Here is a 14,427-nt window from a genome sequence, read left to right on the forward strand (position 1 = left end):
ACTGATAGACTTTAGAATAATTATTTGCCTTTATTTTTTTCTGGTTTGACTTTACTAGATAAAATTTTAAGCACTCCAGCTTGTTTTCCATTTCCATTTGTTTGACACTGACTTCCATTCTTTCAGTTTTATTTTTTTGAAACAATCTTATTTTACATATCAACTCCTCCTACCCCCTTTCCTTCTCCCTCTCATCCTCCCATGGCCCCACCCACCCACTCTCCAAGGATAGTGAGCCATTTCATTTTTTTACTTTCAGTCTGTGACTTTCTGGTAAAACTTTTTACATCTTGATTTGCATATTTCTCTAATTTTGTTGTTTTCCTCAATGGTTGGGATATTTTTTCTTTCTCTCTTCATACTAGGGGTTTGCTGGTGCCTGAATTTGCATGAGGATTATTTTAAGGGATTTCTGTGCATACACATACTCACACGTCAAAAGTATGCCAGGTTTCCTTGATCTAGCATTGCTGTTGGTTGTGGGCCACCAAATTCGGTTGCTAGGAAAGAAAGGCCAGTCCTCGACAAAGAGCAATGAGTATTCTTAACTGTGAAGCATGTCTTCACCTCCATAGACAAGATTTTCAGTTCTCTGTTCATCAGTCCTCTGTGGAATTTATTCGTTGCTGTGGTGTTTTTCCCTCCTTTGTAGGATTTACATGTCTTTCTTCTGCATTGTTGGCTTGGTGTCCATAAATTGCTTTCATTTGTGCTTGTCTTGAAATGTCTATTTCTTCATCAATTTTAAGAGATTATGACTAGAAATAGAAATCTTGATTGGCAACTATTTTTAAGTGTTGAAACTCATTAGTCCATGCGTTCTTGGGTTTTAGGATTTCTGTTGAGGTCTAATGTACATTTTTCTTGCTGGTTTGAATAGTTTCTTTGTTCTGTATGGTATTTTAGTTTTATGTTGTGGAAATATTCTTTTATGTTTACTAGGGGTTCTAAATGCTGCTTGTACTTCAAGATACTTTAGATGCAGGATTTTTTTTTTTTTTTTTTTGCTATAGTTTCACTGAATATTTTTTATGCTTTTCATCTCTGCTGCTTTGTATTCCACAGATCTTCAGTTTTAGAGCCAGGTTAGTGATGAGTCTGACACAGTCCATATAATAATACATATACTGTTCACTTAATGATGGATTCTTACCTGGGTATCAAGATGGAGTGGCAAATAACTCAGGTCACAGCTCAGATCTGTCTGTCTCAGATGAAGATTACAGTAGGGAAAACTATGTCTAAACATAGATCCCCTCCTTTCCCTGTTGATTTATCTATCTCCCATGCCCTTACCTTTTCTATATCGCAATTTGGGCTATTTAATGATGTCTGAACATAAACAGTGTAGGTTGTGACTGCTTTTACTTCAGCAAGAATGAGATTCTTGGAAACTGCCAAAAGGCTATTGTTAGGAGCAACCACCCAAGATTTTAGGTAGGAGGAAAGAAGACGGTCTCAGATGAAAATCTGAGCAATTAAAAAATTAACAATTCTTTATTTTTTCCTTAAAAATAAAACATCTTAGCCAGGAATGGTGGTAAATGTTTTCCCAACACTTGGGAGGTGGAGGCAGGGACAGGAGGATCTGTGAGTTTGAGGCCAGCTTGGTCTAAGTGAGACCTTATTTCAAAACAAAACCCACCAAAACACTAACACAAGTCTTGCTATCATGGGACAAAGCATCTGAAAGAACAAACTCTTAAGGGCAGCAGTAATGAAACAGTCTTTGTAAACCTTGCCCCCTTGCCCCAGGAGCAACAACATGATGACCACCACAAGCCTCATTTTGAATAGTTTATTAAAGGAAAGGTGAAGCATCAGTTTCAAATTGTACAAAAGGAAAAAAAAAACTTCATATTGCAAATGTACAATTTACAGAATTACTAGCAAAATCAATCAAGGAGACACTGAAAATACAAAAATTTGATTGACTTCAAACTGAACTTGGAAACCCATTGGAATAGAGATTAAGCCTTCTTTGTTGTTGCAGGGTGGTCTGTAATTCTAAGTCAGCATGTGTTGTTCACTGGAGACTGTCAAGCAAAGGATTATTCTGTGCTTATTCCAGAGCCCCTTAAAGATGGGTCCCTGGCTAGAACCACAGCCAAACAAGGCTGAGGTGGACAGTCCATTCATCCCTGCCCCTTGAGTTCCAGTGAGCCCACACTTCTAGGAGAGAATAAGGCCCCAGATCTCTTAACCGGAGCCTAGGACTTGCTGAGTTAGTAGGTAAAACATTTTTTTTGTTGACCAAGTTGTTTTTGTGTGTTTTTTTCCCCTCTGAACTGTACAAATGTTGAGAAAAATCTTGTCTACTAAAAGGATGAATAAAATCATGTTTTGCTTTCCCACACAAAAGATAATCATAGAATTCACATAGTTTTTAAAAAATGCTCTTCAGTTTTGGTAAAAAGGGAAAGCCTCTCAATACTGTTGCAGCTATTTTAAAGACCAGCCCAGAAACCGCTGTGGATAGACTGGTTTGGAAATTTGGAGGCCTACCTTAAAATTAGGAAAAGTTAAGTGGGCTTTTAAAAACAATAGCAAGTCATAAAAGTAAGCAGATTATAACTCTAAACCACTGAAGACTGTCCTGAAGATTCAGAATTTCTTTCTCCAAAAGAATTTTTCTTAATATGCACACTTAACACTGAAATGTAGCTGTATTTCAAGGTTAGCTTAGGAACATCACCCTCTAAGCACAGACTTCTATGCAGCACAGACTTCTATGATTGGTAAACAAATTTACAAAATTAGCGGGTTCAGGGTATATTAAGTGCATGGCAAGAAGACATTTATGTTACATGTCTTAAAAGTATTTCTGAATGGCAAGGAAACATTTCATGAAAACGGACGTTTGTGTAACTTGACTTTGGCAGGGCATGAAACAAGTGGTTAGAAACAGCAAGACCGATGACTTGAGAACCATTTTTGTTTTACTGAGAATACTTTATTTGCTGGTAGAAGTTGCTAAAAATGCACAGAACAAAGACCAATAGAAAATGCAAATGTATTTGAGTCTCCCTATTCTATATAAAATGAACGGTGTACAGCATCTGTTGGAAAAATGGCTGCATGGACATTTATTTTATGCCCACTTATAAATAAAAATAAACCTTTTTTTATTCAAGAGTATATAAAATCTGGGAATTCACATCTGTCCACAGAGGGTGTGTGTTTTTTGGCAGAGACGCACGATGTTAAAACTCTATTTTAGTTTGTCCATGCTCTGTTCCTTCAGTGTTTCTGTTTTATAAGGTCAACCAAATCCAGTGAACTCCAAAAACACTCTTCGGCGATTAGAACGAGCTGCTTACTCATAGTTTAATAAAAATGGTTAGCTTTTAAAACATAAAAAGGCAAAATGTTAAAACGGTTTTTAAATTGTACAACAGGAAAATAAAGTTAAAAATATTTTTTTTTTACTCAATGTTGAATTTTCATAAAACAGGTGTATAACAGTGTTTATTTTGACAGCTGTTTTAAAAATTTAAAATATCTTCCTCCTTTCAGAAAAGCACACACACATCTGTACTGAGATAAGTCCGACATTAGAGGACAAATGATTTTTTTGGTCAGTCTTTCCAGGTGACATTTACCAACATTTCCGTGAGTAACTGACATGCTGCTCTGTCACTGTAAAAGGGACCAACCTTTAATCATTTGATTACAAAACAAATCAGATCACATCAAAAATGTTTCTTCCCCCATACAAGCTATCACAGTATATAGGCCTCTAGCTCTAAATAATAGAGTTCCAGATTTGTAAATTTTCTTCAGACTTCAGAACATAGGCATTCCAAATCCCTAGGAAAAAAAGTGAGAAATACAATTATTTTCTGTATCCCCAGGACTGAGGAAGTGTAAATAAAAAGTAGTGATGATTTGGTATTTACTGAATCATCTTCTATGATAGCTGCAGAATCAAAGAAGTCTGGCCTCAGCTCAGCTCTTTCTCGCCGATTTCTTGATGGGGGCTGAAAAGAGAATCATTTATTTTCCAGTGAAATGAACTGTAAGAAATACTAATATTTTATAGTACATAGGAACAATTAAGAATCAAATTTAAATGGAGAATCTGGTTGTATATAAAGTATAGATTTTAACAATATAGCAGTATTCGAATATCAAAAGAGAAAAAAAAAACTTTCAATTAATACTGTTGTTTCATGTTTTCAGCCCTGGTTAGCCTGAAATTTGCTGTGTAGACCAAGCTGGCTTCATGTTAACAGAGATCTCTCTGCCTGTGCCTATTGAGTACTGAGATTAAAGGTATGTGCCACTACTCCTGGCTTGCTCTCTCTCTTTCTCTCAAATCTGTGTGTGGATTTATGTCCTGGAAGCCAGAAGAGGTTGTTGGATCCTGTAGTTCAAGAATCATTGCAGGCATGAGTCATCCAATGTGGGTTATGGGAACTGAACACAGGTCTTGAGGAAGGTGAGCAAGAGTGCCTCTCTTTTAGCAATTTCACTAGCTCCAAGCCCGTGCATGAAAAAAAATTATAACTTGGATTAATAATATAGAGAATACCTTCCCTTTAAGGACAGAGTAATTACAAAAATGATTAATTACATGTTGAATATCAATGAATTCTCCAAAGTAGGTAGATGGAATGCTTTTGGGGAGGAAGTAGGGCAGGAAAGTTCTACTAAAGGTTATACCAAAACATTTCATGATGGAAAATTCAAAACATATAAGGCAGAATAATATGTGCTTCAGTATGCCATCTTTCATTTATATGCTGACATGCTAGAACTTCAGAACAGGTGTCTTATTTAGGTACAAGGTCTTTTAAAAGGGTTTGATGCAGTTAAAAAACCAAAACAAAATAAACAAAAACCTGCAGTAATAGGGCTTCTAGTCAAATGACGGGTGTCCTTGAGCAACCTTTCAGGAAAAGACCATGAAAGACATTGGGGATTTTCTCTCTCTCTACCTTGGGAGTCTTGGGGGGGGGGGGATCAAGCTCAGCAGGATGCAGTTTTACCATCTTGCCAGCCTAGAGACACTGGAGGAAGCTAGCCATCTAAGGCCAAGGAGGACTCAAAATCAACTATGCTGCACTTGACTCCTGGCAATTTAAGCCTTCAAGACTGGGGTTTGTTATGGCAGCTGTAGTTAACACTGGGAAAGCAGTATAATGAACATTAACACTAATTTACCAGCCACCTAGTATTAACAATTGTCAAATAGCTAGTCAGTCTTATTTCACTGTGTCTATTAGCTTTTTCCCTCATGTCATTTCAGTTATAAGACATTTTAATGTTACCTATAACCAATGACAGTTTTGTTTTACTTGTTTTTGGTATTAAAGATTAAACCTGGGGCCCTCAGGCATACAATACACATACACCATTTATCACAGTCCCAGTATGTAGTTTTAGGCTGGTCTTGAACTTATAATCCTCTTGTCTCAAACTCCCATCCCTTCCTGGGTGTTACAGACATGTACCAACATGCTGGGCTATGTAACGAAACTGTGAAAGACACAGCTTCATGCGTTAGCATTCATGAAAAACTTTCTTTGTATCAGCTTTAGTTACTCTATATTAATCTCATTTCAAAGATATTCTTTGTAAACTGAATACACAAGTCCCACATTTTATATTTGATTATTGAATGTTGGAATACAGTATAAATCGTCAGGTTCCATTTTAAAGTATAAGACGTCAAATATGCATGCTGTGCCAAACTAGCTTTTTTATTTGGTTAGAACCCAAAATGATAGCTTAAAAGCAGCCCGAGAACCACATAAGCTTATCTTGATGCCCACTGATGGTCACCACTCCTCACCTAGGCCTTTCCCACAGCAAGAATATCATCTTAAACTTCAGCACCCTTAAACATTTTAAAAGAAAAAACAAAAATAAACAACAAAAAGTCATCTCAGTAAATTCCCTACCAAATCAATAACCATGGTGTCTTCAAATTCTTCATTCATGTCTTCTAACTGGCTCCGTGATGACATCATTACATCTTCAAAGATGGGCTCAGCGTCTTCCTCCATTAGACCCCGACTGGTTTTAAAAAAAAAGAAAAAAGAAAAAGAAAAAAAAAAAAAAAAAAAAAAAAAAGGTGGTCAGAAAGCTGTTGAGACTTGCCCAGCTTGGAGTCCCATCTCTTTCTTAGATAGTACATTTTCTATGTACTTAGATAGTACATTTCTATGACCTATAGATTATACTGAACTCAAAGAAAATTAGGGTTATTTCCAACAAAAGTATTATCCCTTTAGTTCAAATTTTTCACTTCAACTCAACAGAAAGTAGATTTAACTTTAATAAGAAATAATGAAGTATCTAAGTTGTGTATCAATTCCCTCTAAGTTCTGTTCAATCACATCTCAATTTTTACAAACAAGGAACCCAGACATAGGTGTTTTAGAGCTTGGCTGTGTCTATAAATCTGAAGAATGGCAGCACTAGGATTTGTGTGCAGAAAGCTTCAAGTGCCTAGGCCCTCTATTGTTATCCTGTGCTGCAGAACATAGCCAGAACTCATTTTAACTACTAAGAAGCAGAGACTCAAATGACCAGCACCATGCAGCTGCTATGCCCTTGAGATGCTCAATTTGACACTTACACAGCGTGCCTTACTCCAGCTCTCACTTTCATGTAGTTCATTCCTGTTCTGTCCTTCCGATTCAAGTCTTCTAACTTCGGCTGGCCTAACCAAGAAATCTGCATCTGGGGACTGAGAGAATACTATTATTTGTTTTGTGCAACAGATAATGTATATAGGGAATTAGCTTCATGCTAATTAAGCCATGGCTGGCTGGCTAAATTGTCATGTAAGGGACTTAGATTTATTTCATTGCTTTGCAAATAACAAAGTCAGTTGCTTCCAAGTATCTCTAATTGTCATGAGAAACAAGTTGGAGTGCTATTAATTCTTAGTATATGTGTTAGCTTCATGCCCCAATCTCTGCCAAATAAGGGCATTCTCAGGCTTCTGTTTCAAGCCACTATACCATTCCCTTGTGTACATAGCTAGACAGGAAGCCCCTAAAGAATACACATGAGTTGAAAACTCTGAAGCATTAAAAAAAAAGATATAATACATCTTTTCTTAGTACTACTTAGAAGTCCTTATGACCCATATTTTCTTAGTGTTATGGACTGAAATCTTTACCTGTATTCTATACTTAAAAGAACTTGGGAAATGGCATCCTCTGCCCCCTATTTTGCAGGTGGTTAAGTTTTAGTGGTTCTGCAGATAAAAACCCTTTGGGGGTTACCACCTTGATAAGACCTATGAATACAGGGCAGGGAACAAAAGATAATCCATAGCTAATAGGATTGATAAGTGGTATACTAGGGATAGCAAGGCAGGTTGCTTAATGAAGAATTCACCCTGAAGGAAGGACAGTAGGCAGACTTGCAAGAGGCTGAACATAGGCAAAACTTGATGCTTATTAGCATAAATAGGCTTAGCTATTCAATGATTGGCATAGATCATTCTTTCAGGTTTGAAAGAAAGATTCTTTGGTGTAAAGTTGCCTTATGAAAACACAGGGTCCAAAATACTTCTAAAATTGTCTCTATTTTCAACATATTAATTTGCTTAGATAGGAATTTTCTCTTATCCATCAGTGCAATGCACACAACTATATACATACATATAAGTAAAGAAAAAAGAAAATTTTCAAGTTTGGAGCAGAAATAACACAAAGAGAGGTTTTGTTTTTCTTTTGAGACAAAGTCTCATGTAGCACAGGCTGGTTTCAAAATCACTGTGTACTCAGGTTAGCTCTGAGCTCCTGCCTCTACCTCCCAAGTCCTGGATTACAGGTGTGTGCCATCATAACTAGCTTTAAATTAAAACCATCAAATGGATGATAAGGGTGGTAAATCTCTTTGAGACTCCATTACAGACAGCATTAAAGAAATAGATATACCCAATAATATGCAAAGTGCACTTAGACACTGTTCATTCAAAGGACTGTGGACTTGTTGAGGGAAAATAAACTTATTAAAGAAGCAAGGGCAAAAAGATACTTTTAGTAGCAACGTATGGAACAGGGCAAGAAGATGGTATTATTCCTAGCATATACACACAAAATGCCATTTAGTATCAACACTAACTGACATTTAATGTTTAAGTTTTTCCCAAAGCTCTCCTAGGCTTTAAAATTTATTTACTCTAACACATTCCTGTAGTTTTGGCAGGTGAGGGAATTATCACTGAACCCTGAAAGATAAAATCAAGACCATTTAAACAACGTGAAGCTTGTCCCACTCACTACATAGGAGAAGAATGAAATTTGTGGAAAAAAGATGTCCACAATAGTGTTGGCAGACTTTTATATACTATCCACCCTCCATTTGAGGCTTCATTTTTGTAAGATCTCACTAGCAATGTACTCAGTTTTTCTTAGTTTTACTTTAACAGTTAGAGGTTTTATGCCAAGAAAATGAATTTTAGTACTTACTTATGTAAAAAGTCTGGTTCTGAACCATGCTCCGACTCAGGCTCCTGGATCTGTTCTCCCATGGGGCGGCTGTTCTCTCTAAGCACAGTGGAGGTGAGCTGTGGGGTTGGCAGGGGTCCAGGAGTTTGAATCATGGTGTCAGTCCTATTTAGCCATGTGTTATCCAGACTTTCATCTGCAAAATTTCAGTTAAAGTCTCAAAATACAGAGATGGAGCAAACTCTCTCTGTTGGCGGTTATAATACTTGAAAACCATGACTCTACAGTTAGACCACCTAGTTTATTTATTTCACTTTACCGTTTTGTTTTTTTTAAATAGTCGCATATAGCCCAAGCTGGTTTCAAATTCACCATGAAATGAGGCCCTTGAACTCCTCCTGAATCTATGTCCAAGTACTGGGAATACAGGCATGTGCTAACATGCCCAGCTTATGCTCAGTTTCTGTGGTGGTTTCTTTTTGAAACAGGTCTCGTTAACTTAGGCAGGCCCTGAACTCTTGATTCCCCTGCCTTAGCCTCCCACAAGCAGGAATTACAGGCATGAGCTACCATGCCCAAAGCCTGGCTAGAGCAAGGACTTTAAATCTCAGCTCCACAACTCTATGTTAATGACTTCTTACAAAGTTTGGTTTTCTCCTGCCTAAAATGAAGGCATTAGTACTCAGAAACTACAGGGATTAAATGAGGTTATTAGCTCACCACATCATTAAATATCATACTGCCTCCTGTCTCCTTATCTCAGAGGATTTATTTACCCTAAGGGGAAGAGTAATGTTAATCAGAGCCCTCAGCATCCTTATTTTGCTTTTCTACCCAAGGCCTGAGCCTACAAGGTGTCCCAGGTGGCAGCACTTAAGAGTGCCTGGCTTTTACAGAGAAATCAGCAAATGCTTTTAATGCAAGTCAACAGTGAGCAGCAGGACAACTGCTCTTTCTGCCAGGTGGTATGTGTGGAGACAGAGAAGCCCATTGTTTTCATGCCTTTAAGTCCCTCTGGGGCCCTGACTGTCCGTCCTACCCAGCTTTTAATTACACTTTCATTTAACTCAGAGGAAATATAATCCTGCTTACTTACAACCAAATTATATCCTATCCTACACTAGCAAGTAATGTGTCACGTTTGTTTGTTTTTCCCCCTCTGGAGGCTGCTTTGCAGAAACTGAAGCTGACAAACATTATTTGCATAACCTAAGCCATTGTGATAAGATAATGCAGTTTTTGCGAAGTTGCCCAGGGGAGACTTAAACCCCCATAGCTTGCCCTCCTTGATTCTTTAGTGCAAACGGTTCTTACAATGAATAACCTTTCATCTTCAACTCAAGCAGATGAAACTCCTAAGATTATAGGTAGTGATGGCATATGCCTTTAATCTCAGTACTTGGGAGGTAGAGGCAGGCGGATCTTTGTGGTTCAGGGCCAGCCTGGTCTACAGAGTTCCTAAATCCTGTCTCAAAAAACCAGAGAGATTATAGTTGAGAAAAGTATGAATGGGGAAAAACATGTTGTAGACATGGAGCATCTTGACAGAAGTTGTCATAAAAATTATCTTCAAAGGAAAACAACTAGAGTTATTCTTTGGAGGAAAGTCCAGGATCCTTAAGTATAAAGATAGGATTTAATATATATGTTTAACTAAAAGTATTAAAGCTGAAATGTGAAAGCACATCTCAAAGCATGTCAAGACTTTGTTAAACTTTAACATTAATAATGTTAATTAGTCTTCTGACTGGCACTAAACTATTACTGTGAGATCCTGGGGACATCCTGAAAATAGTTATCGTTTACTGGATGCTACTTATAGGCCAAGTACCATGCTAAGTAATATGTGTGTACTATGTTTTATTGGAAGTACCTCATTTAATATTCATAGTAACCAAGAGGTTAAGTACTCTAGATACTCTGATATCTTTCATTCAATTATTAAAACACAGAGAGGGTTAAGTAACATACTTAAAGTGAGAAAGCCAGGTTTAAAATATGAAATTGATTTTAAGGTTAGCTCTTTATCAATAGTCAATAGTTTCTAATAAGGAAAGGCACATTAGGTTTACATGAAAATAGAGTGTGCCATGGAGTTTGGCTAAGCTATGGTAAGTCACTGTTTTTAGGAAGCAGGGTGTTGGTAACTGAAGAGAAGTTATGAGAACTCATCAGTTTCATGAGGAAGGCACAGGCTACCTGGAAAATGAGCACGTTTACTCCGAAGTATCTCCTAGTAAGCTTCAGAGAAGTATTTTAACAGTGCAGGTTTTAGTCCTTTATTTAATTAAATTATTTATTTGTTTAAATAAATGAAATATCCATTGATCAGATTTTCATGATCATTCAAGTCCCTATTCCCTACAGTCTAAGAAGGTATATTCTAAATCAGGTTTGGCCGCCACTGTCTTTCTCTCTCCCTCCCTCCCTCCCCAGGATTTCTCTGTGTAACAGTCCTGGAACTTGCTTTGTAGATCAGGCTGTCCTGTAACTCACTGAGATCTGCCTGCCTCTGCCTCCCAAGTACGGTGATATATTATTTATGATTTATTAAACTTGCCTGAGGATTCAGAAAGCAAAGTCATAGAAGCCAGGCACACACCTTTAATCCTAGCAGTTAGAAAGCAAGGAGGTGGTGGTATACACCTTTAACCCTAGAACTCAGGATTAAGACAGATCTCTGTGAGTACAAGGCCATCCAGATCTACACAAGATTGATCCAGGCCTAAAGAGAAACAGCACACAAGGATGATCTCAGCACCTGGGATCATACGTCTTTAATCCTAGCACTAGAGGGTATAAAAGATAGAAGCAGGGTCTTCAGTAGTATCAGGGATTCCTTCTCCAGCCATGCTGAGGAGAGGTTACAGTCTGAGGCTTGGTAAGCCCTCGTGGAGACAGGATCAGTCCATTCAGCCTGAGGTAGAGGTAAGAAATTAGTGGCCAGATGCTTTGCTTTTGTGACATTCAGCTTGAACCTATTTTGCATGTTACACTCAAGTGCTGGGGCTAAAGGCATGCACCATCACTGTCTTATGGCATGAAAATAAATTACCCAAGCAATGACAGAATTGTATAAAGGTAATCTAGTATATTTAATTTGTTGCAGAGGTATACTCTCAAATTACCAACAGTCCTCTCTACCAGTAAGATGAATTTGTGTGTGTATTTGGAGGGGGGAGAAACTAACTCAAGTAGCTCAAGATGACTTCAAGCTTGCTACCCTGAACTCCATCTCCTCTCAAATGCTGGGACTACAATCATACACCACCATATCCAGCTTCAGATGAATTTTATTGTTTTTTTTGTAAACTAAGATGTGTTTTAATACAATACCTATTCTATATAAAAGGTAATAGAGCCACACAGTGAGAGATAACTTTATAGGTCTGTACAACTGCTTTGTCCTTTTCCGTGTCTTCTGTGTTCTGTTTCATGTTTCTTTTCTGCCTCTCTCGGTACATCCAACCTTTGTCCTTGGGTATTTCAGTTGATAGCAAATATATAATGACATCATGTGCTTTACAGAATCTTAATCAATAAGTCACTTGCCATTTATTCTCTGTAAGCCAGGCAAAGTAACTTGCCTCAGAGTGTAGCAGAGGACTTACCTTCTACCCGTTTTCTGTGCAGTGGGGGTCTTCCTTTCTTACTCCTTACCGAGGAAGTTTTACTGCTACTACTTCCACTGTTCACAGACATCCTATCATCTTCACCCCCAGTGACTAATGAATTTCTATAGGAAATGAGTGGAAGCCATACATCCTCCCTTCTTTCCATCATCTGCTCAGTGAGGAATTTCTCTAGATACGAATGACTGCAAACACAAAAGAAGGGCAGTGACTTTCATGTCAGCACTTACATATCAGTTTTGTTTCCCTTTCCTACATTCCTTTGAAAGTGGGCATATACTAATAAGGGCGCATGGGTGAGGGTGTGTACATGGCTTTTATGCTTTTAAATTCTATCTATCCCTCCCTCCTAATTATTTTTGCCTCAAAAGTGGCAGCAGATGGAAAGCAGGATGGGAAAGGAAAGGAATGCTTCACCAGTCAAGTGGCTCATGAAGAAAGTGGATTGTACGGAACATCCACCACCAGCTTTACTCTGCCTAGCTCTCTGGTCATGTTGCAGTATAACAGCTTCTTTCTCACACCAGGCATACAACCAAAGAAAGAAGGCCACATGCCCAAGTCAAGTCATAAAACCAAAAACAACATATACGGCCAAGACAGCATGTTTCCTATCAAGCACACTAATCTTAAACATGTTCTTTAAAGAGTATACCCAGGTAGTTGGATTTAAGAGAAAAACCATAAGCTTTATCAAATAAACAAGGAATGTAACAGAAGACACAACAAAGACTTCATTAAACTCCCAAAAGATAACAGATTGAGGTCTAGGAAAACACAAATACATAGCTGAATGAAATTGAAGACATCAGGATTTGAAAACTGAATTCAATAAGGAGATAAAAACTGAAGAGAACACAAGCTGAAATGAGGATGGAATGGAAAAGGTTCAACATCTCAATTAGAAAATGCAGGAAAAGCAGAACTGTAAGGACCCACAGTAAGTTCGACCTCACCATTTAGAAAGAAAGAGACGACAATACCTTTAGTTTCATTTATTGCTTGTTTTGCATAAACAGAAATCTGGGTGAAAGAGTCAAAGAAGAGAGCAGAAACTATCACCAAAAGACAAAGTGAAAGAAGACTGCATCACAGGGATGAAGGACAAGGTCAGTAATACACATAGACACTTATGAGGAAAACACCTAATAAACACGATCAAGTTACCCAAGAAATGTGGAACTCATTAAAGAAACAAACCATAAGAACTCATGGGGTAGGAGGAGGGGCTGACATATAAAAGCTTATGCAATCTACTTACTGAAACCTGGACAAGAATTACCAATACCCTGAGAAAGAAATAGACATTCAAATGCAAGAAACATTTAGAATTCTGAACAGATATGACATATGACAAGCTAGAATCATGACATACCATAAAAAATATAAAAAGCAAAGCAACAGTATTCAAATTGTGAGGCAAAAACAGTGATTCATACACACAGGAGCACCAGAATAATACTAGGTCTTTCATCAGTAACCACACAAACTGATACATTTCAAACCCTCAAAGACAATACTATCACAACTTGCAAAATTATCACTTAAAATTTATAGATAGAGCAGGTGGCTCAGTGGATCAAAAATGCCTGGCAATCAGAGTTCAATTCCCAGTACTCATTTTGTGAAAGAGAACCAACTATTTCAGGTTGCTTGATAACGTTTATACGTACTCTGGCATTTGCATGGATTCAATAACTACTGAGCCAGAGCACTTTTAGAGGAAAACTATACATAGAGAAAGGATAACATTTTATCCAAGAGGACACAAGAAAAAATACATTTCAAAATAAGAGGATCAGATGATAATAAGAAAGCAGACACAACAAACCTCATGTATACAAAAGGACCTCCAACAAAAACAAACTGAAAGAATATGCTATATCTTATCAGCCCAAAGGGCGAGTCTGACAAAGACAGCATAGTATTGGCCTAAAAATAGGCATGTAGACCATGTAGACAAAGCAGAGGATCCAGAAACAAAATGTACAACTAAAACTCCTTAATTTTTGGCAGAGGAGCAAAAAACACATACTGAAAAACACAGCTTGTTCAACAACTGGTATTTGTAAAACTGAGTATCTACCTCCTTAAGAATGAGACCAAATTTGTATCTCTAGCCCTGAACAAAACCACTTTTATCTAGATCAAAGATCTCAATTTCTGAATGACAAAGATACAATCAGTAAAAGAAATAACAATTCTTAAGTTTTATCCACCTAATCTTGGAGTAAGTGCCCAAATACACACAACAAATGTCAAGATCCACTCAAATACAACATAGTAATGGGAGCATAAAATTGCACTCTAGATCAAATGAACTTAGTATATATTTATAGATGTTTTTCCCTTCATAATGTAGTATATAAGCTGGTACAGGT

General features: G+C 37.5%; 1 protein-coding gene across 4 annotated transcripts in view; it reads right to left on the reverse strand.

Moving 5' to 3' along the window:
- Window positions 1-1,784: 1,784 nt before the first annotated feature.
- The window catches only part of Stag1 (stromal antigen 1), a 277,794-nt gene continuing 265,151 nt past the window's right edge, over window positions 1,785-14,427 (reverse strand). For 2 of the 4 annotated variants that reach the window (XM_051206308.1, XM_051206299.1), the window contains 6 exons: window positions 12,026-12,231; window positions 8,436-8,610; window positions 6,587-6,697; window positions 5,907-6,021; window positions 3,900-3,980; window positions 1,785-3,810 (listed from right to left, as the gene is read on the reverse strand). In XM_051206308.1, coding sequence (XP_051062265.1) covers window positions 3,787-3,810; window positions 3,900-3,980; window positions 5,907-6,021; window positions 6,587-6,697; window positions 8,436-8,610; window positions 12,026-12,231 — 712 coding nt within the window. In that variant the 3' untranslated portion in view covers window positions 1,785-3,786. The remainder of the gene's footprint in view (window positions 3,811-3,899; window positions 3,981-5,906; window positions 6,022-6,586; window positions 6,698-8,435; window positions 8,611-12,025; window positions 12,232-14,427) is intronic. The other 2 variants (XM_051206323.1, XM_051206316.1) reach the window with 1 other exon arrangement.

Source organism: Phodopus roborovskii, unplaced genomic scaffold, assembly GCF_943737965.1.
Source record: "Phodopus roborovskii unplaced genomic scaffold, PHOROB, whole genome shotgun sequence".
Classification (NCBI taxonomy): domain Eukaryota; kingdom Metazoa; phylum Chordata; class Mammalia; order Rodentia; family Cricetidae; genus Phodopus; species Phodopus roborovskii.